Consider the following 24,910-nt stretch of genomic DNA (forward strand, 5'->3'; position numbering starts at 1 on the left):
TTTGGTGTTGCTACCTCGGTAGACACAGCAGATAACCCAGTTTGGTGTTGCTACCTCGGTAGACACAGCAGATAGTCCAGTTTGGTGTTGCTACCTCGGAAGACACAGCAGATAGCCCAGTTTGGTGTTGCTACCTCGGTAGACACAGCAGATAACCCAGTTTGGTGTTGCTACCTCGGTAGACACAGCAGATAACCCAGTTTGGTGTTGCTACCTCGGTAGACACAGCAGATAACCCAGTTTGGTGTTCCTACCTCGGTAGACACAGCAGATAGCCCAGTTTGGTGTTCCTACCTCGGTAGACACAGCAGATAGTCCAGTTTGGTGTTGCTACCTCGGAAGACACAGCAGATAGCCCAGTTTGGTGTTGCTACCTCGGTAGACACAGCAGATAACCCAGTTTGGTGTTGCTACCTCGGTAGACACAGCAGATAACCCAGTTTGGTGTTGCTACCTCGGTAGACACAGCAAATAACCCAGTTTGGTGTTGCTACCTCGGTAGACACAGCAGATAACCCAGTTTGATGTTGCTACCTCGGAAGACACAGCAGATAGCCCAGTTTGGTGTTGCTACCTCGGTAGACACAGCAGATAACCCAGTTTGGTGTTGCTACCTCGGTAGACACAGCAGATAACCCAGTTTGGTGTTGCTACCTCGGTAGACACAGCAGATAGCCAAGTTTGGTGTTGCTACCTCGGTAGACACAGAAGATAGCCCAGTTTGGTGTTGCTATCTCGGTAGACACAGCAGATAACCCAGTTTGGTGTTGCTATCTCGGTAGACACAGCAGATAACCCAGTTTGGTGTTGCTATTTCGGTAGACACAGCAGATAACCCAGTTTGGTGTTGCTATCTCGGTAGACCCAGCAGATAACCCAGTTTGGTGTTGTTATACTGAACACAAACACACACATTTCTTAATGAATTGCTTTGCAGTTTCACATTTGAAGTGAGAGTCCGTTAGAATAGATCCACTTGAGATACGTGTTAGTTTGAATTATCATGTGCCAAGCTACAGAAGGTGGAAAATCGATAAACTATCATTTCTGTTAATAACACATCACTTTTAATGCATCACTTTTACTAGAATCTTTAACGTTTGACAATTTTGTGTTGTTATGTTATTGTGGTTGTTCCTTCAGTCCATAGAACTTTTTACGCCGAAAATACAATATCACTAAAACAACTGATATAGGACTCCGAAAATACAATATCACTAAAATAACTGATATAGGACATATGGCTTATTACAAACCACTTTAGGCTTGAATTAAAACAAACGTCAATAAAATGTTTTAAAACAAAAGTTTCTTCAAACCTGAAAAAAATCAAACAGATAAAATGAATTGCTGTACTTACACTTTCTATTGAAATCAAGAAAGATAATTTACCTGTGTTGAACAGTTCCCAGCCTACTTTAAAACAAGTTACACAAACAGTAGTTGGCCCGTTTAGGCCAGTATGCCCTGCAGTCGGTGATCAAGTTGAAATACGGTCATGTGCGAGTTCAACCAATCACAAATTATATTGAACTTTCTAACGATGATCTATATTTTTTACGTGATCTGCTCGTGCTCTCAATAGTTTTCTAGTAGCTGCTTTCACCTTTTACAATATTTATTTCGGATAACAAAACTTCATACAATGAGACGTTTGTTTGCATTTATCCTCTTAGCTGTAGCTTTAAAAACAGGTAAGCAAATTTTGTTTTAAAAATATTTCAAATTATCATATTAGAAATAGTTGATAATATGATATAAAATACTTCATAATATCATATAAAAATATTCCGTAACATCACTTTATAAATATCTCAGTACATCAACTACAAATGTGATTCATGAAGATTAATCAAAGTTTTGTAGCAAAAATATTCTTAACATAACAAGTTAATCAGCGTTGTTGGATACCAGTATGTATTTGTCTAGGTCTCTTAACATAACAAGTTAATCAGCGTTGTTGGATACCAGTATGTATGTGTCTAGATATCTAAACATAACAAGTTAATAAACGTTGTTGGATACCAGTATGTATTTGTCTAGGTCTCTTAACATAACAAGTTAATCAACGTTGTTGGATACCAGTATGTATTTGTCTAGGTCTCTTAACATAACAAGTTAATAAACGTTGTTGGATACCAGTATGTATTTGTCTAGGTCTCTTAACATAACAAGTTAATAAACGTTGTTGGATACCAGTATGTATTTGTCTAGGTCTCTTAACATAACAAGTTAATCAACGTTGTTGGATGCCAGTATGTATTTGTCTAGGTCTCTTAACATAACAAGTTAATCAGCGTTGTTGGATACCAGTATGTATTTGTCTAGGTCTCTGAACATAACAAGTTAATCAACGTTGTTGGATATCAGTATGTATTTGTCTAGATCTCCTAACATAACAAGTTAATCAACGTTGTTGGATACCAGTATGTATTTGTCTAAGTCTCTTAACATAACAAGTTAATAAACGTTGTTGGATACCAGTATGTATTTGTCTAGGTCTCTTAACATAACAAGTTAATAAACGTTGTTGGATACCAGTACGTATATGTCTAGGTCTCTTAACATAAAAAGTTAATAAACGTTGTTGGATACCAGTATGTATTTGTCTAGGTCTCTTAACATAACAAGTTAATAAACGTTGTTGGATACCAGTATGCATTTGTCTAGGTCTCTTAACATAACAAGTTAATAAACGTTGTTGGATACCAGTATGTATTTGTCTAGGTCTCTTAACATAACAAGTTAATCAGCGTTGTTGGATACCAGTATGTATTTGTCTAGGTCTCTTAACATAACAAGTTAATCAACGTTGTTGGATATCAGTATGTATTTGTCTAGATCTCCTAACATAACAAGTTAATCAACGTTGTTGGATACCAGTATGTATTTGTCTAGGTCTCTTAACATAACAAGTTAATAAACGTTGTTGGATACCAGTATGTATTTGTCTAGGTCTCTTAACATAAAAAGTTAATAAACGTTGTTGGATACCAGTATGTATTTGTCTAGGTCTCTTAACATAACCAGTTAATAAACGTTGTTGGATACCAGTATGTATTTGTCTAGGTCTCTTAACATAACAAGTTAATAAACGTTGTTGGATACCAGTATGCATTTGTCTAGGTCTCTTAACATAACAAGTTAATAAACGTTGTTGGATACCAGTATGTATTTGTCTAGGTCTCTTAACATAACAAGTTAATAAACGTTGTTGGATACCAGTATGTATTTGTCTAGGTCTCTTAACATAACAAGTTAATAAACGTTGTTGGATACCAGTATGTATTTGTCTAGGTCTCTTAACATAACAAGTTAATAAACGTTGTTGGATACCAGTATGTATTTGTCTAGGTCTCTTAACATAACAAGTTAATCAACGTTGTTGAATACCAGTATGTATTTGTCTAGGTCTCTTAACATAACAAGTTAATAAACGTTGTTGGATACCAGTATGTATTTGACTATAAACATTTACATTACCACGATAAATATAAATATCTTCTACAACTCACTATGAAATAAGTGTTCCGGTGCACAGGACAAGGAATAAAGTAAACAGGAAAACAAGGAGTAAAATTCCCACCATTATTTGATTTCTATAGTTCATATTGGTGTATATTAATACAAACGACCTTATAAACACCAAAAATACTGTTTTTATGAAATTAGAAACTAAATATTTCATTTACATATTCGTCAAGAACGTTCAATAAAAATTGTAAAGTCAAGCCTTGAGTGTGATTAAGCAAAAACAACATTTTTCGTGTTATAAAGTCGTTTATTTCTAATATTATAATTTCCAAGTGTTTCCTACAAAATAATGGGAATTTTAACACAAGTTAGTGTTGGAAAATTACCAATCAATCAAACAAATAACTGCATTATTATTCCTCAGAAATGTGGAAGTCTAAAGACGCTAAAGGAAAGGTTGCTCCAAAATATTTGTCAACATTGTTAACGATGAAAAGTTTAGAAAAACGATCTTTATATAACACTTTTTAACTAACGTTGTGTATATTAACCATGATGAAGCTACAAGGCGAAACGTTGTTTTTTTTATTATACTTATCCGGAGTTTAAAGGTCGTTTTTTCTAAACTTTTTATCAAAATGTGCAAATCCTTCCAGTATGCAAAGTTTGAAAGACAACAAAACATCATTAACGGTTGTGTGTTTTTCTAATAGCTAAGACACAGCGGGCAATCTGCTCAGCCCACCGAGGGGAATCGAACCCCTAATTCTAACGTTGTAAATCCGAAGACATACTGCCGTACTAGCGGGGTGCTAACGGTTGTGTGAAAAAGCAATTCTTACAAAATGATATCCTGGTAAATGCTGGTAATGATGTTGGTAAATGTTGATCTTCCAAGGTTATGTAATGTCACCAGTTTAGTTGTTAAAACTTTACTGCCACATGTTATAACATTTAAACTTTCTCTAATAAGTAGGTTAAATATATTTCGTTAGGGATCAATAACCTCTAAGTGTGCAACTCGGCTGTTTTATAAAGGGTGTGGTTGTATAAAATCAGGAGACCGACATTACAAGCACGTATGTCTTGTATATTGGTCATGAATTAGGTCGGTGAAACTAAATCGACTAAATTATTTTTATATATAATAACAGTTATTGTTTAATCCGATACACTGTATAAAATTTGAGTTTAGAGTTCTATGTAAAGAATAATGAAACGTTTAATTATGTTCGTTTTGCTGGTAAAGTGCAACACACATTTGTGACTATAGAGGTAATCGTTATTACTACCGTAAGCCCAAACCATTAAATCATATGACTATACATATAACTGTTATTACTACCAAAAGCTGAGTGTTAAATCAAGTGACTATCATACCACAATGGAACTCTTGCTCATATGATACTAAAAACACTTTTTTATTTCGTAATGTGCAACCCCCAACTTCGCGAAATTTTTATCAGGTGCACATATAGATTTGCAATAGGGGTCACGATTTTCATTTTCTCTTCCGTTTCCCGTCATGGAGAACTTTATTTTTCTACATCCTCAGGGTGCAGATATGACGCCATTAATATGTTACACACGGATAGAATGCACTAGCGTCATCTATAGAAATATAATAGCACTTTCTGTTGTATGTCCATCTTAGTACTTCGCGGGATGTACATGGTTTGTTTTGTTTTGAATTTCATGCAAAGCTACATGAGGACTATCTGCGCTAGACATCCGTAATTTAGCAGTGTAAGACTAGAGGGAAAAAAGCTAGTCATCGCCACCCACCACCAACTCTTGGTCTACTCTTTTACCAATGAATAGATGGGATTGATCTAACATTATAATAGCCCTACGGCTAAAAGGGCGAACATGTTTTGTGGGACGGGGATTCGAAACCTCGACGCTCAGGTTATGAGTCGAGTGCCTTAATCACCTGGCCATGCCGGGCCATGAATGTTCATGGATATTCGCCAAAACTGATACGCAGGTTCATGGGAAAATACACAAACATTTTCAATTGCATATTTAGCGGATACCCCAACTAGTACATATAATTATTATTTCTGCCAAAGCCTTCAAATAACACGATAAACATTGTTATGTTACTAACAGATTTTATTAGGTTACGTGACTTCGCAATTGTTACTATTTCTACAGAATATAGTGACTAAATTATTTAACTATTAGAAATTATGGTTATGTTTTTATACGTAGTTACAGTTAGTCACTTAGAACCAGTCCTAAGTAAGATAAACTAGCTTTTCTTTATTTAAGCAACTAAAAGACTTTATTTATTTTCAGTAATTTTTCCCTTCTTATCGAACAAAGTAGAGTTTTATCTGTGATGACGAGAAACCCACTTGTTGAGAAATATATATGCAAAAACGGCTCGTTTGGGCTGAGAAAACACTTTACATAGAAGAGCGAACAACGTTTCGACCTTCTTCGGTCATCGTCAGGTTCACAAAGATGACCGAAGAAGGTCGAAACGTTGTTCGCTCTTCTATGTAAAGTGTTTTCTCAGCCCAAACGAGCCGTTTTTGCATATAGAGTTTTATCTGATTGTGTCAACAACATTGAAATCGGTTTTAGTTCCTGTCGACAGAGATATGCCACGTGAACTAGACTCTATTAAAGTTTGTTACTTCTACTTAGTTAAATTAACAATTATTAAATAAGCTGACAAGTACTTCTGTTTCGTTAACAACTGACCCTACTTGAATTACTGTTTTATGGATGAATAAGTTTGGTATTATATTGTACAATATCATTCAAATATTAGTATTACACATTAGTTAACTACTTAATTTGAAAGTGAATATTAAGAAAATATATTTTAGTCAAAATTACACATTTGTGATTTCGTAATACAAAGTCTATAATTTCTTACTAATTAAAAACTCAAATTACTGATATTGACAAGTTAGAATATAAAATAAAAACCTCTTATCATTTATATTTTCTGATATATTATTCTAAACCAACCTAGGTGACTCCACCCACCTCATTTCGCTCTTTGTCTTATGTATAACCAGTGGAAAGCTCAGAATATGTCCCACATTTCTCAGTCTCTGGAAAGTGTTTACGCGAAAAAACTTTATTTTTCATGGTAGAATCGAAGCTGAAAATTAAGAAGTTTTGGATTTCAATAAATCGCATATGTTTAGATTCAAATATAGCTTACTTATTAAGCGTGATGAATTATAGTGGATTTCAATGGTATTTTGATATAGTAGTTTATGACTTTTTGCTGTTTCAAAATGCATATATAAAACCTACGAAACCATTTTGTTTTACTTGCTAAATTTGACAAGGCTTACCAAGTTACAGCAAGCGGCAAACGAGTAGACTTTGTAAGTACGGGAGATCATTGTCCTCTATACTTGTCTATTTATTGTTCCATGTTCAAAGAAAAATAATTGAGATTTAAGAATTTATTTGTAAATAGTAATAATATATATGTGAAGTATTATACCCGACGTGTATCTGCATTATACATAATACTGGTTCACTATAACAAACCTGTGACAGATCACTTTCGACAGACCAGTTTTATGCTATTGGATATGGTAACACGAGAGACCGTACGCCGCGTCATCGCAACTTTTGCAGTGTTAGTTAAACAGAGCCAATTGGCCAAACAAATAAAAATAATCAATATATATAGATGTATAATGTCATGAGATTTATGCAATTTGAATTAAACATTTGTGATTTCGCGTTATAATCTGTAGTTATTTCAGAACGAAGAAGAACTTAATTTATATTTATTTTCTCATAATTTATGGTGATAACGAAGTCAGTTAAACAGAGCAAATCCACACATAAATAGAATAGTGAAAATAACAGTTAATATTTGTAGGTTTTTCTTTTGATAATTATCTAAAGGTTATAAAGATTCCTATGCGAAATTTTACAAGTTTTTGATGCAAAAACGTATTTTAATCTAAAACTGAAAATTAATTTGTGTCTTTGAAAAGGCACATGTACGAGGTAACCATTACTTAAAACTATTTAAACCTGATAAAAACTTGTATGAAAGTCTTGTAATGTTTGCTGATAACCAGCAAATATTCTTAAAGATATACCTACTGTATTAAAAGTTATAACATGAAAACTATAACAAGCACAGAATGGTTATGATGTCTGTCCCTGGGACTCAGCTAGTACTGAGATTTCATAGCCACGTCTCAACAGTAATATGTATTATATATGCAAAAACAGCTCGTTTGGGTTGAGAAAATATATTACGTAGAAGAGTGAACAAGATCGAACGTAGAAAAACGCACACACCTAGACAGAAAGCAAAATCAACCAACAAAAGTAAATATACCCCACGATTTAAAAAATCACGAAACCATATCCTGCTGCATACCATATATTCCCGACATCAGCAGCAAAATAACCAACATTTGGCAAAAAACTAGTAACAAAATATGACATTCCAGTTAATACCAAATTTATTCAAAAAACCAGGCACAAAACTGAGGTCTATACTATGTGAAAACTACACTGACAAACACAACACCAACATTATTTATAAAATACAATGTGATAACTGCCACGACTTCTATATTGGAGAAACAAGTAGAAAAATGGAAACCAGATTCAAAGAACATAAAAAGTCACATTCACACGTTTTCGAACACTGCAAGTCAAATAAACACAACATAACCATAGAAAACACTCAAATACTAAATAAAGAAACAAACATAAAAAACGCAAAATTAAAGAAGCCTTACTTATACAACAACTCAAACCCAAAATAAACCAATTTATAAGGAACACCTTTATACCTATATTAAAAATAATATAATAAATAATAACATTTGTTTGTTTTGGAATTTCGCACAAAGCTACTCGAGGGCTATCTCTGCTAGCCGTCCCTAATTTAGCAGTGTAAGACTAGAGGGAAGGCAGCTAGTCATCACCACCCACCACCAACTCTTGGGCTACTCTTGTACCAACGAATAGTTGCCAGGCCCAAATAATAATAAAAATATAAATGATATAAAATTATGTATTCAAACATCTAAGAACGCTCTCTACATTCCGTCACTTAGTAACACAACCTCTTTCAAACATGTGGTCAGCTTCCGGTCAGTTATCTCTTCCTTTCTTTGTGAACCTGAGGATGACCGTTGTTCGTTCCTCTACGTAAAAAATTTTCTCAACCCAAACCGTTCTAACATATATATTTTTCTCTACAAGTGGGCTTTCTCGACATCACTGATAACGTTAGTTATTGTTCTGTTGTTTCCTGTTAACACTGAAAGATAAATACTTTACTCACTTCTAATGCAACATTTCACTGACTTGTACTGATGTACTTATATTTACATATTAATAGAAATTACTAAGTTATTGATGTTATCATCATTCTAAACTTTCTAGGATTTATTTATTTAATTGAACTTAATGTCGTCCGCCATCTGGCTAACATCTAAATTAAAACATTGAAAATATAGTTTAGAACAGGGGTCACCGAACTACGGCCCTCGAGGTCATTTTGTCCGGCCCGCCAGCAGCTAGCCGCTTGGAAATAAAAAGTGACATTTCATCAAATGTCCGACTGTCACAACAAAATAAATCACACCGATAGTCGCTTTAAGCTGGCAAACAAAAGACGTTATGATAGAAAGAAACAAGGCTCTCACATGCATTTTTAACCAATAGGAAAATTCTTCTTTCACCCTTGCTGCCCGTTTATCCATATCGAGGCATGTATCTATGAAAGCATTAGGATTTTGAAAACAAGCACAGACTTAACCATCGTCCTATCGACTCATCTTGTAAATTCAGTGGCCTAGGGTTACCGCTTCAGCAAGCTTATATCTCTTAGTAGTTCGTAACTCGTTCTTAGGTAAGTGTCGTGGCAAACGTACGTTTCAATATATTTTGCTTGTGCATTCTTGGACCAGTACAATACTCTTCTCACAGCGTTCTGTGTTTTTCATTTTCAGATCCTGTTTTTCTTCACCCATCGTTATGACTGCTTTTAAAAGAAGAAAAGTGGACTCTGAGTTTCGTGCTTTCAATGAAGAATCGGGAGAAAAGTACTTCTTTGTGGAAACCAGAAAGATACTTGTGTGATATGCACCGAAAGTGTTGCCGTTTTGAAAGAATACAATCATCGGCGTCACTCTGAAACAAAACATCTATCAACATATTTGAAATTTTCAGAAAAGTTCCGTTCTGAGAAATTTGAATCCATAAAACGTGTTTTTGAATCTCAAAAGAATCTCTTCACAAGAAAGTTTGCTGAAAATGAATCTGTCACTCGTACAAGTTACAAAATAGTGCATAGGATGGCAGAGCGAGGAAAACCTTTTACTGACGACAACTTCATCAAAGAGTGTATGATGGAAGCAGCAAATGAGCTGTGTCCTGAAAAAGAAAATTTCTTTGAAAGTATCAGTCTTTCAGCAACTTTAGTTGTACGGAGAGCAGAAGAACTTGAAGAGAACATCGCATTACAGATACGCCAAAAAGCTAGAACCTTCCTATGGTATTCTCTAGCACTGGATGATTCTACTGATCTCTCGAGTACGTCACAACTTCTCGTGTTCATTCGTGGAGTTAATTTGGACTTTCGGATCACGGAAAAGTTAGCATCAGTTTGCAGTATGCACAGAAGAACAGCTGGAGAAGACATTTTCATGGAAGTGCATAACACTTTGCAAGACTATAACCTTCAGTGGAATCAGCTTAGAGGTGTAACAGTTGATGGAGGAAAAACATAACTGGAGTAAAAAAGGGTCTGGTGGGGCTGATCAGGAAACAGTTGGAAGATCTTCAACTCCCAAGCGCTCTGTTCATACACTGCATCATACATCAGCAAGCACTCTGTGGAAAAGACTTAGATATTTCTTGTGTACTAAAACCAGTCATTTCTGCAGTGAACTTCATTCGGGATCGTGCACTTAATCATCACCAGTTCAAGGCGTTTCTTGAAGAAATTGATTCGAATTTCTGTGACTTGTCTTATCACACGGCGGTAAGGTGGCTCAGCTGCGGTAAAGTCTTGTCTCGTTTTTATAAGCTGAGAAGAGAAATAGATATATTTCTTATCGACAAATAAGAGCCAATCCACTTCTGTCGGATCCAACCTGGTTGTCAAAGTTGTCATTTTTAGTTGACATCACATCCCACAGAAATGAATTGAACTTGAAACTTCAGGGGAAGAATAAGCGTGTCTGTGATCTCTATAGAATTATTAAAAGATTTCGGAGAAAGCTGTCATTGTTTGAAGCACATTTGGAAGGAGGAAACCTCTCTCATTTTAAGTGTTTCAGTGAGTTTAATGCTGGAATCACAGAAGATATCAACCTGGAGTTTCAGAGAAAGATTATTGGTAATTTAAATAAGTATTTTAAGAGAGATTTTCGGATCTCAACAGAATCGAAAGTGACATTGTCCTTTTTCAGAATCCTTTTAATTGTGTCATTGATGACGTGCCAGTGGAACTTCAGCTGGAGGTCATCGATTTGCAAGGAAATGACTTGTTGAAATCAAAACACAGAGAGGGGCAACTTATTGAATTTTACAGCTGCACACCTGAAGATGATTTTCCAAAGCTTAAGCAGTTCACATCTGGAATGGCATCAGTGTTCGGAACAACTTATGTCTGTGAAGAAGCATTTTCAAAAATGAAGTATGTGAAGTCGGTACATCGATCAAGGTTGACTGATGAACATTTGAAAGCAATTCTAATGATTGGATGCAGTAATTCAAAACCGAACATTGAAGATATTTTGAAAGCCAAATACCAGTTTCATAAATCTCACTAACTTTTTTGCGGCTTAGTGAAATTCATATATGTACTCATTATGTGCGATGTGACAATTGCATTTGCTAATGTCACCTTCTTTGATAACCTTTTGTTAAATAAAAATGTTGGTTGTATTTCTGTTTGTTTTTTATTATATGTATGTATTGCATGCTACTCCCACATGGCTAATGTGGCATCCTAAACTTAGTGTTAAGTCTTTTACAGAGAGCTTTCGTTCTAGCTTATGAGTATTGAACATAATGATCATGTGTCCCCGCTTCTCATTCCCCAAGTAATCTGGCCCCCCGTGAAAAAAGTTTGGTGACTCCTGGTTTAGAACAATACTATGGTGCAAGATTAGTTACGTTTAGTGTTTCAGATATTGCACTAGTCTCTAAACGAAATACGTTTATCTATAAATACAAATATTCTGTGCAAACAAATCTCACGGTAATTTGGTAATGGCGTGCTAGTGTTCAATCAGTATCTTTACTATTGTAATATCGTATTACATTGTATAGTTGTATTTTACCGTTATTTGTATATACGTTGAACTAGTGTCTTTTCCGTTTTTGTTTCTTTTTCTATAGTGTACATTTACGTATTACCAGGTGACGTGCTATGATTTATTGTCTTTCTAGTCGGGTATTACGCTGTTCAAGATTATTTACTTAAAATAAAATGTATAAAGTTTGAACATATTTTTTGCTTCCACAGCTAATGGTCAATGTCACGAAGCCAATGGTTTTTTTCCCCACCAACAGCAGTGTGACAGCTACTTTATCTGTAGGAACGGTACTCTGACAGAAGGACTATGTCCAGACGGCTTGGCCTTCAATGCTCGTGATTCGTACCTTTCTCCACGTTGTGACTCCATACGAGACGTAGACTGCAGCGACAGGCCGCAACTTCGTAAGTGTAGATTTTACAAAAAAAATATATAACAGATAATAAACTCAATGTAATATATTATATATTAACAAAGACAAGATGTACAAAAATTATTACTTGTTTACAATCAAGTATATACAAAACTTTTTATAACTTAATTTTGTAATTAGTTTTAAATGGAATATATAGAAATATCTTTTTTTTTTCTCAAATAAAAAGTAGAATATACAAAAACATTTACAGCCTTCCTATATTTAGTTCAATGCTAGAAATATTAAACTTTTGTTTATTCTATTTTTTTGATTAGTTAAATAAAATGATAATATAGACTTTTCCTCAAGTTTTATATAAACCATCGCAAGGAGATCGTTATCTGTGAACTATCTCACGTTGTTCTTCATCATCTGTAAACTACCTCTACGAGTTACTGTGAACTATTTCTAGGAAGTATTCGTTATCTGTAACCTATCTCAATGAGTTCTCTTTTCTTTAAGTAGATGAATTTATTAAGTTTGGTTTGATCTTTAAAGTCGATGTTGTTTTATTCGGATTATCAACCACAGCACTAATAAAACAAATACCTTCTCTAGAACAACCCCAACCCACAGATCGGTGTCCACGTCGCTGGGGCGAGTATCCTCATGAGAGTGACTGCACGCGCTTTTTTGAAGTGTGTGGATGGAAAAGCCTTTGAGTTCCCTTGTCCAGAAGGTCTAGCCTACAGTTACGAGAAAGGATATTGTGATTGGCCTGACCAGGTTCATGGTTGTGATAGTGAAGGTAACATAAGAAACCCACCTTCAATGCCAAGACTTATCACAATTTAGACTGGCACATTCTTATATTCCACATTGAACATTATTCGCATGGGTGTTAAAATTATAATGTGTAATATAATCTGAATTTTATTTTGAACATTAAACTGAATATTTTTAGTATGCATATAGGGAAAGACAGATGGCGTGATACTTTAAAGGTTAAATGATACGACATGAAGTTAAAATGGAACAAATAAAATGAATGAAAATGGTCGTGATGATTGGTGCCGGTAACCACAGTTTAATAAAGAGTTAAAGTGTGTTTAAGGGAAGAAAATACGTAAGAGAAAAATTAATTTAAAAAAGGGAAAATAAAGAGAAACTTCAATTATAGTAAAATAAATAATACATGATGAACAGGATCAAGAGATCCAACAACATAGATATTGTTAAATAATACACCATTTGTAAACACGAAACTTAGTATTGAATTTACCATTCATAAAGTATAAATATTTAAAGAATTGCACGAATTTGATAGTTTATTGTTCTTATGTTTCGTTTTTAATTTTTTAAATACAGTTTGATTGTTGATGACCCACCAGAGGTCTATAGTTTCATATGATTTGTATTTGACGGTTAAGTGAGTGTTTGTCGTTTGTTTTTACTACGTACGTTCAATCTCCATTTAATATTTAGAATTGATAATGAAACTTATTCAAGAATGTTAAGTTTCCTATGTATAAAATATAGAACTGACAATGTAGGCTAACCGAACTTATGAAGAAGCTTAATATGATTAATTACATTTTCGAAACAGTCTAAAGATGATCAAATTTGTACAATACTTTTCTCGATGTATATTAAAAGCTTTATAAATTAAAAGAAATGCACTCTTACGTTTAAGGTATCTTAACTCTTTTGTTATATTATAGTGAATTTTCTGATCATAAAATCTTAATATGATTCTTGAACTTCAGACATTTTCCTTTAGTTAAGGAAGTTTACAGTAAGAGCAAAATGCACGTTTATATATAAAACAACGAATTTTAAGTCGTTTTTCGAACATTTGGTGACCAAAGTCGGCTTGTTTATAGCCTTCCTTTTTGTTGTTTTTGAGTATATTAATTTCGATGGTAAATTCTTGTGTTTTAAAGCCATAAAATAAGTACACTAGGCTAAAGTTATTAACTTTGTAATTATAATTAATCACATTTGTTTCCAATTCACTAAGAATATAAAGATATTGCTAAAAAACTCTAAAATATAAAAAGCTACTGCTAAATTTCTCGCTCTTTTGTTTTGTGTGACTTCAGCCATTGTTGGCTTCACTTGCCCTGTCTCCACTTATGATGAAATCCAAAACTATGGAAACCCAAAATATCCTGACCCACACGACTGCAGAAGATACTTTGTCTGTGTTTCGACCTACGATGACCCTACGAGAGCAAAGATATTACCTCGTTTGCAAACATGTGAATATGGTCAAGTGTTTAATGAAGTGACCTTGAAGTGTGACTACTCTGTCAATGTTCCCGGCTGGTGAGTTTTGTGTTTTGTTGTTGAAAATAACATTAGCTTGTCCCCTTTACAAAGTTATTGATATTGTGAAATAGTTAGCAGAGATTAATCTATAGTTATCTGTGCATGTGAACATCAGAGGAAGACTAGAGTTAATGAACATGATAAATAACAAACAACATTAAAATGAGCACACAATTAAAACGTTTTTCATTAAGGACAATCAGTGGCCTCCAAAAAGTCGACCTTCGTTTAAAATGTTTTTAATTGTGTATCCATATTAATATTGAATGTTATATGAATCATGTACAATTGCCACTAAACAATGTTTAATTAATTATATGATCTTTTCATATTCTTTACAAACCAAACTCCAAACTGAAGGCTGGATTAACTTTATGATTGTTTCAGAGCGTTATCTTTGGACACTGCAATCCTTATTTCTCAATCTTTAATGATGGTTTTACACTGTTAAAAAATATACCATAAAATTTACTGTAAAATATTTACAGCCATTTCCTTTATATGTAAAACTCATAGATAATTTATTTTTCCATTACACATTTTACTTTGAATAGTATATTATCTTAAGACACACAGTAATGTGTCACACAGCTAAAACAACCTGATACAGGATGCTGTGTGCTGTTAAGAGGAGTGATAATTTAACAGTTCCTACCTTCTGTAGAATGAACTGTGGTAACCCAAACATTCTTCATGGATGTCTTCAACTAGACTCTTACTTCACGTATCAAATTTCAAGACAATTCATTAAAACATACCTGAGATATACCCAATTTTGCTTGAGTTTTTTCCCTTTTCTAAAAATTTGAACCAAAACTACAGAAACTTTTTCATAGAAAAGCATACTTAACTCTTATGGATTTTTATCAATCTTGGTACACTGATAGAGTAAACCTACAGTCATGAATCTCATTTGGTGTTAATATAAGCCACATGTGCAAAGTTATTCAAAGAAATCCTCTACAATTTGGCTAAAGTTTTGAGAATGCTTATGAAAAAAAATCATGTTAGCTATCTGGCTAATATTTTTACTACAGCTTTAGGTAGACTATCTATTTTGTTCATGTTAGCTATCTGGCTAATATTTTTACTACAGCTTTAGATAGGCCATGTATTTTGTTCATGTTAGCTATCTGGCTAATATTTTTACTACAGCTTTAGGTAGGCCATGTATTTTGTTCATGTTAGCTATCTGGCTAATATTTTTACTACAGCTTTAGGTAGACCATGTATTTTGTTCATGTTAGCTATCTGGCTAATATTTTTACTACAGCTTTAGGTAGACCATGTATTTTGTTCATGTTAGCTATCTGGCTAATATTTTACTACAGCTTTAGGTAGGCCATGTATTTTGTTCAAGTTAGCTATCTGGCTAATATTTTTACTACAGCTTTAGGTAGACCATGTATTTTGTTCATGTTAGCTATCTGGCTAATATTTTTACTACAGCTTTAGGTAGGCCATGTATTTTGTTCATGTTAGCTATCTGGCTAATATTTTACTACAGCTTTAGGTAGGCCATGTATTTTGTTCAAGTTAGCTATCTGGCTAATATTTTACTACAGCTTTAGGTAGACCATGTATTTTGTTCATGTTAGCTATCTGGCTAATATTTTTACTACAGCTTTAGGTAGACTATCTATTTTGGTCAAGTTAGCTATCTGGCTAATATTTTTACTACAGCTTTAGGTAGGCCATGTATTTTGTTCAAGTTAGCTATCTGACTAATATTTTTACTACAGCTTTAGGTAGGCCATGTATTTTCTTCATGTTAGCTATCTGGCTAATATTTTTACTACAGCTTTAGGTAGGCCATGTATTTTGTTCATGTTAGCTATCTGGCTAATATTTTTACTACAGCTTTAGGTAGGCCATGTATTTTGTTCATGTTAGCTATCTGGCTAATATTTTACTACAGCTTTAGGTATGCCATGTATTTTGTTCATCTTAGCTATCTGGCTAATATTTTTACTACAGCTTTAGGTAGGCCATGTATTTTGTTCAAGTTAGCTATCTGGCTAATATTTTTACTACAGCTTTAGGTAGGCCATGTATTTTGTTCATGTTAGCTATTTGGCTAATATTTTTACTACAGCTTTAGGTAGGCCATGTATTTTGTTCATGTTAGCTATCTGACTAATATTTTTACTACAGCTTTAGGTAGGCCATGTATTTTGTTCATGTTAGCTATCTGACTAAAATCGTTACTACAGCTTTAGGTAGGCTATGTATTTTGTTCAAGTTAGTTATCTGACTAATATTTTTACTACAGCTTTAGGTAGGCCATGTTTTTGTTCATGTTAGCTATCTGAATAATATTTTTACTGCAGCTTTAGGTAGGCCATGTATTTTGTTCATGTTAGTTATCTGACTAATATTTTTACTACAGCTTTAGGTAGGCCATGTATTTTGTTCATGTTAGCTATCTGGCTAATATTTTTACCACAGCTTTAGGTAGGCCATGTATTTTGTTCATGTTAGCTATCTGAATAATATTTTTACTACAGCTTTAGGTATGCCATGTATTTTGTCCATGTTAGCCATCTGACTAATATTTTTACTACAGCTTTAGGTAGGCCATGTATTTTGTTCATGTTAGCTATCTGACTAATATTTTTACTACAGCTTTAGGTAGGCCATGTATTTTGTTCATGTTAGCTATCTGAATAATATTTTTACTACAGCTTTAGGTAGGCCATGTATTTTGTCCATGTTAGCCATCTGACTAATGTTTTTACTACAGCTTTAGGTAGGCCATGTAGTTTGTTCAAGTTAGTTATTTGACTAATATTTTTACTACAGCTTTAGGTAGGCCATGTATTTTGTTCATGTTAGCTATCTGACTAATATTTTTACTACAGCTTTAGGTAGGCGATGTATTTTGTTCAAGTTAGCTATCTGGCTAATATTTTTACTACAGCTTTAGGTAGGCCATGTATTTTGTTCATGTTAGCTATCTGGCTAATATATTTACTACAGCTTTAGGTAGGCCATGTATTTTGTTCATGTTAGCTATCTGGCTAATATTTTTACTACAGCTTTAGGTAGACTATCTATTTTGGTCAAGTTAGCTATCTGGCTAATATTTTTACTACAGCTTTAGGTAGGCCATGTATTTTGTTCAAGTTAGCTATCTGACTAATATTTTTACTACAGCTTTAGGTAGGCCATGTATTTTCTTCATGTTAGCTATCTGGCTAATATTTTTACTACAGCTTTAGGTAGGCCATGTATTTTGTTCATGTTAGCTATCTGGCTAATATTTTTACTACAGCTTTAGGTAGGCCATGTATTTTGTTCATGTTAGCTATCTGGCTAATATTTTACTACAGCTTTAGGTATGCCATGTATTTTGTTCATCTTAGCTATCTGGCTAATATTTTTACTACAGCTTTAGGTAGGCCATGTATTTTGTTCATGTTAGCTATCTGGCTAATATTTTACTACAGCTTTAGGTATGCCATGTATTTTGTTCATCTTAGCTATCTGGCTAATATTTTTACTACAGCTTTAGGTAGGCCATGTATTTTGTTCAAGTTAGCTATCTGGCTAATATTTTTACTACAGCTTTAGGTAGGCCATGTATTTTGTTCATGTTAGCTATCTGGCTAATATTTTTACTACAGCTTTAGGTAGGCCATGTATTTTGTTCATGTTAGCTATCTGAATAATATTTTTACTACAGCTTTAGGTAGGCCATGTATTTTGTCCATGTTAGCCATCTGACTAATATTTTTACTACGGCTTTAGGTAGGCCATGTATTTTGTTCATGTTAGCTATCTGGCTAATATTTTTACTACAGCTTTAGGTATGCCATGTATTTTGTTCATCTTAGCTATCTGGCTAATATTTTTACTACAGCTTTAGGTAGGCCATGTATTTTGTTCAAGTTAGCTATCTGGCTAATATTTTTACTACAGCTTTAGGTAGGCCATGTATTTTGTTCATGTTAGCTATTTGGCTAATATTTTTACTACAGCTTTAGGTAGGCCATGTATTTTGTTCATGTTAGCTATCTGACTAATATTTTTACTACAGCTTTAGGTAGGCCATGTATTTTGTTCATGTTAGCTATCTGACTAATATCGTTACTACAGCTTTAGGTAGGCTATGTATTTTGTTCAAGTTAGTTATCTGACTAATATTTTTACTACAGCTTTAGGTAGGCCATGTATTTTGTTCATGTTAGCTATCTGAATAATATTTTTACTGCAGCTTTAGGTAGGCCATGTATTTTGTTCATGTTAGTTATCTGACTAATATTTTTACTACAGCTTTAGGTAGGCCATGTATTTTGTTCATGTTAGCTATCTGGCTAATATTTTTACTACAGCTTTAGGTAGGCCATGTATTTTGTTCATGTTAGCTATCTGAATAATATTTTTACTACAGCTTTAGGTAGGCCATGTATTTTGTCCATGTTAGCCATCTGACTAATATTTTTACTACAGCTTTAGGTAGGCCATGTATTTTGTTCATGTTAGCTATCTGACTAATATTTTTACTACAGCTTTAGGTAGGCCATGTATTTTGTTCATGTTAGCTATCTGAATAATATTTTTACTACAGCTTTAGGTAGGCCATGTATTTTGTCCATGTTAGCCATCTGACTAATATTTTTTACTACAGCTTTAGGTAGGCCATGTATTTTGTTCATGTTAGCTATCTGACTAATATTTTTACTACAGCTTTAGGTAGGCCATGTATTTTGTTCATGTTAGCTATCTGAATAATATTTTTACTACAGCTTTAGGTAGGCCATGTATTTTGTCCATGTTAGCCATCTGACTAATATTTTTACTACAGCTTTAGGTAGGCCATGTAGTTTGTTCAAGTTAGTTATTTGACTAATATTTTTACTACAGCTTTAGGTAGGCCATGTATTTTGTTCATGTTAGCTATCTGACTAATATTTTTACTACAGCTTTAGGTAGGCCATGTATTTTGTTCATGTTAGCTATCTGGCTAATATATTTACTACAGCTTTAGGTAGACTATCTATTTTGGTCAAGTTAGCTATTTGGCTAATATTTTTACTACAGCTTTAGGTAGGCGATGTATTTTGTTTAAGTTAGCTATCTGGCTAATATTTTTACTACAGCTTTAGGTAGGCCATGTATTTTGTTCAAGTTAGCTATCTGACTAATATTTTTACTACAGCTTTAGGTAGGCCATGTATTTTGTTCATGTTAGCTATCTGACTAATATTTTTACTACACTTTTAGGTAGGCCATCTATTTTGTTCAAGTTAGTTATCTAGCTAATATTTTTACTACAGCTTTAGGTAGGCCATGTATTTTGTTCATGTTAGCCATCTGGCTAATATTTTTACTACAGCTCTAGGTATGCCATGTATTTTGTTCATCATAGCTATCTGGCTAATATTTTTACTACAGCTTTAGGTAGGCCATGTATTTTGTTCAAGTTAGCTATCTGGCTAATATTTTTACTACAGCTTTAGGTAGGCCATGTATTTTGGTCAAGTTAGCTATCTGGCTAATATTTTTACTACAGCTTTAGGTAGGCCATGTGTTTTGTTCAAGTTAGCTATCTGGCTAATATTTTTACTACAGCTTTAGGTAGGCGATGTATTTAGTTTAAGTTAGCTATCTGGCTAATATTTTTACTACAACTTTAGGTAGGCCATGTATTTTGTTCAAGTTAGCTATCTGACTAATATTTTTACTACAGCTTTAGGTAGGCCATGTATTTTGTTCATGTTAGCTATCTGACTAATATTTTTACTACACTTTTAGGTAGGCCATATATTTTGTTCAAGTTAGCTATCTGGCTAATATTTTTACTACAGCTTTAGGTAGGCCATGTATTTTGTTCATGTTAGTTATCTGACTAATATTTTTACTACAGCTTTAGGTAGGCCATGTATTTTGTTCATGTTAGCTATCTGGCTAATATTTTTACTACAGCTTTAGGTAGGCCATGTATTTTGTTCATGTTAGCTATCTGACTAATATTTTTACTACAGCTTTAGGTAGGCCATGTATTTTGTTCATGTTAGCTATCTGACTAATATCGTTACTACAGCTTTAGGTAGGCCATGTATTTTGGTCAAGTTAGCTATCTGGCTAATATTTTTACTGCAGCTTTAGGTAGGCCATGTATTTTGTTCAAGTTAGCTATCTGGCTAATATTTTTACTACAGCTTTAGGTAGGCCATGTATTTTGTTCATGTTAGCTATCTGGCTAATATTTTTACTACAGCTTTAGGTAGACTATCTATTTTGGTCAAGTTAGCTATCTGGCTAATATTTTTACTACAGCTTTAGGTAGGCCATGTATTTTGTTCAAGTTAGTTATCTGGCTAATATTTTACTACAGCTTTAGGTAGACTATCTATTTTGGTCAAGTTAGCTATCTGGCTAATATTTTTACTACAGCTTTAGGTAGGCCATGTATTTTGTTCAAGTTAGTTATCTGGCTAATATTTTACTACAGCTTTAGGTAGGCCATGTATTTTGATTAATCATCATCACGCCCATGTTAAAAAGCCCAGTCCTTTTTTTGGACACCCCTTTTGTAACACCTAATGTGCTTTTGATTAGATTATTTTCAATATAACATTTATAGATAATTCACCAGGAGGCCATGTAGGTAGCTGTATCATTTTTATCAGTACATTTATGATAGACACCTTTTTAAATACTACACAGTAAGTGTTCTAAGAAAGTTTTGTGAATTCTGTTCATTATATAGTAGGGTTTGTGGGAAAGTAACATTACTGGGTGTTTAATGACTAGTGTGAATTCAGTGTCATTTGAAAATGTTTGTGGGAGGTAGCAGAATTTAAATTGGTTACAATAAACAATCCACCTTATCAGTCATATCAGTTTAAAACTTAAAACGTATTATTTGGAGTTACTTGTTGAATTAAATGTCCTCACACAATATAAATATTAAATGAATTGAGTTAAAACATATTTTAAATTTAATTAATATTCATTCATGTTCTAATATTACAACAACAATTAATGAAGAACATAATAAGAAGATATCTCAAAATAAGATATATAAAGGTAGAAAACATCTCTGTTACTGAATCTGCAGAACGTTGGAAGGATTGATGGCCAGTCTTATGTCATTGTGTGTTTTGCTAATCCTAATGAGGGATGGTTGTTTCTTGTTTGATAGAACCCTTGCTTTATACCAGAATGTTGTGGGTAGAAGTAAGCACACGACAAGTGATTTTTACTTTAAAGTCAGGCTTGATCCACTATGCAAACACTGAAGAGGTCTAGCAACTCCTGAGACAGACCAGGTGTTCCAGTCTGAATACCACCTTTCCAGCTTCATGATGTATTTTATGGTAGTTATTACAACTATGACACTGATTTCTATTTTACAGAATGGATGGACTTTATTATAAGCATTTTTCAAACTTAAATCAATAATGTGTTCTCACCAGCTTTAAAACCTTCCATCCTGCAGCATTGATCAATGTTTCTGTTCTCTCTGTAATAACAATAAAACCTTCCATCCTGCAGCATTGATCAATGTTTCTGTATTCTCTGTAATAACAATAAAACCTTCCATCCTGCAGCATTGATCAATGCTCCTGTTCTCTGTAATAACAATAAAACCTTCCATCCTGCAGCATTGATCAATGTTTCTGTATTCTCTGAGATAACAATAAAACCTTCCATCCTGCAGCATTGATCAATGTTTCTGTTCTCTCTGTGATAACAATAAAACCTTCCATCCTGCAACATTGATCAATGTTTCTGTTCTCTCTGTGATAACAGTTGTCAGAGTAGCAGTTGTTCAATCTGATATACAGTTCTAGCTATAGCTTCAGCTTGTCAATGATGTTTGGTAGGACAATGATTTAATAGCCTTTAATGTAAGAAAGGTCCTTCTTGGTGTTGGGTGAGGATTTGATAAAAACATCATTACAAATATCAGAGATGCAACTTGTTTCCCAGTTACATTGTTTACTCACCAGTAACTTCAACATGTTGATTTATATAAGCCCTTAAAGATGGAGATTTTTACCATCTGAACTCAGAGCTTCATCTTTAGATGTATTTATGGTCACATATTCCTCAGTAATGTTAAATTGTATTGTGAGTCTCTAGCATATGACTATCATCACTGGTTACTGTACAATGTATTGATCGTCTCTGTATTGAGTGGGACAGTCATCATGGCAAATAAATTATATTTCTAAGTTCTTGGTTTCCATCCCAGAAAAATTGCCTGGAATGCATGGGACTGCTTATATAATTGTGTGTTTTCTTATAACCTTACCTCATAAAGTAAGAGATATTAACCTTAGAACTAGAGTAAATGTTTTCCAGTGAAACATAATCTGTTTCTTTACTTATAATATTAGTGTGTGTATTTCATATTCTTACAAAACTGTTAGTAATATGTTTAAAGTTATATTAATTCTTCATTTCCACAGAGAATATTTTATGTAAATTTGTGTTGTTATTAATTACATTTCTTTTACTCTGCTGTCATCTATTCACCTGAGATTAATCTGTGCTAGTTTTATTTTACAGTATAATGTGGTATTAGTGTTCAAAATAGCTTTATACTATTGTTAATTGTTTCTCTTTACAATATTATAATCCATTTTATTTTAAATTATTCCCACAGTGACAGTTACCGTTGTTTAACCAAAATAACATGTTATCAAAATATAGCTACATATTGTATGAACTGTTACTTTTAATTCAATAGTGGCAGTAGCTGTAGTCCAGCTTTAATAACATGTTATCACAATGTAGCTACATATTGTATGAAGTGTTACTTTTAATTCAATAGTGGCAGTTACTATGGTCTAGTTGTAATAATATGTTATCACAATGTAGCTACATATTGTATGAAGTGTTACTTTTAATTCAATAGTGACAGCTATGGTACAGCTGTAATAACATGTTTTTGCAATGTAACTACATATTGTATCAAATATTAATTTTATTTTAATTGTGATAGTTACTATGGTACAGCTGTAATAACATGCTATCAAGATATAGCTACATATTGTATCAATTGTTACATTTACTCCCATAGTCACAGTTACTATGGTATAGCTGTAATATTATGTTATCCAAATATAGCTACATATTGTATGAAGTATTACTTTTATATCCATTGTGACAGCTACTGTGGTCCCATTGTAATAACATATTATCAAAATATAGCTACATATTGTATGAACTATTATTTTATTTCCATAGTAATAGTTACTGTGGTACAGGTTTAATAATATGTTATTACACCATAACTACATATTGTATGAACTATTACTTTTATTTCCATAGTGAGAGCTACTATGGTCCAGCTGCAAAATATGCTGTTCCAGTGAAATCACCACTAGTTGACCAATATGCTGTTCCAAAGACCCCTGTTCCTGGAGAGCATGGTGCTTTTGTAAAGACTCTAATACCTGGACAGTATGATGCCAATGTTGAGAACTCTGTAGCTGGTGAGTATGCTGCCCTTGTGAAGACCCCCATAGCCAGACAGTATGATGCATCTGTGAAGACTCCTGAAGCTGGCCAATATGATGCCTTTGTGAAGCCACTATTCTACAAATAATCTATAGCAGAAATAAATAATTTTATTCAGGGTTTTCATTGAAGACCTTCAAAGTAAGAATATTCCATGGCCTCTAACTTGGAAAATTACTATGGGATAAGTTATTGTTCTGGTATCTTTTTGTAATGTAATATTTGAATATTATCTGGACTTCCAAGCAGTGGTTTAATTCACGATGACATGAATTGTGATGTTGATTATAAATATGTATTTACAAAAGAAATTAAATTAGCATTAAAGCCTTACAGAGTGTCAGTCATAGTTCTTACTTTTACATGTTTCACAATATCCATCTCTCTGTTAGTGGAGCATCACTTCACTTATTTTTACATGTTTCACAATATCCATCTCTCTGTTAGTGGAGCACCACTTCACTTATTTTTACATGTTTCACAATATCCATCTCTCTGTTAGTGGAGCACCACTTCACTTATTTTTACATGTTTCACAATATCCATCTCTCTGTTAGTGGAGCATCACTTCACTTATTTTTACATGTTTCACAATATCCATCTCTCTGTTAGTGGAGCACCACTTCACTTATTTTTACATGTTTCACAATATCCATCTCTCTGTTAGTGGAGCACCACTTCACTTATTTTTACATGTTTCACAATATCCATCTCTCTGTTAGTGGAGCACCACTTCACTTATTTTTACATGTTTCACAATATCCACCTCTCTGTTAGTGGAGCATCACTTCACTTATTTTTACATGTTTCACAATATCCATCTCTCTGTTAGTGGAGCATCACTTCACTTATTTTTACATGTTTCACAATATCCATCTCTCTGTTAGTGGAGCATCACTTCACTTATTTTTACATGTTTCACAATATCCATCTCTCTGTTAGTGGAGCATCACTTCACTTATTTTTTACATGTTTCACAATATCCATCTCTCTG

The 24,910-nt window shown here is 33.6% G+C and overlaps 1 protein-coding gene across 1 annotated transcript; it reads left to right on the forward strand.

Moving 5' to 3' along the window:
- The first annotated feature begins 1,473 nt into the window (after positions 1–1,473).
- On the forward strand, positions 1,474–24,249 carry LOC143230143 (uncharacterized). The gene is made up of 5 exons (XM_076463219.1): positions 1,474–1,694; positions 11,963–12,157; positions 12,727–12,916; positions 14,211–14,436; positions 23,728–24,249. Exons 3-5 carry the CDS (start codon positions 12,778–12,780, stop codon positions 24,002–24,004), a joined length of 642 nt encoding a protein of 213 aa, XP_076319334.1. The 5' UTR covers positions 1,474–1,694; positions 11,963–12,157; positions 12,727–12,777; the 3' UTR covers positions 24,005–24,249.
- The last annotated feature ends 661 nt before the right edge of the window (positions 24,250–24,910 follow it).

The sequence above is a fragment of the Tachypleus tridentatus genome, chromosome 10 (assembly GCF_004210375.1).
Source record: "Tachypleus tridentatus isolate NWPU-2018 chromosome 10, ASM421037v1, whole genome shotgun sequence".
NCBI lineage: Eukaryota > Metazoa > Arthropoda > Merostomata > Xiphosura > Limulidae > Tachypleus > Tachypleus tridentatus.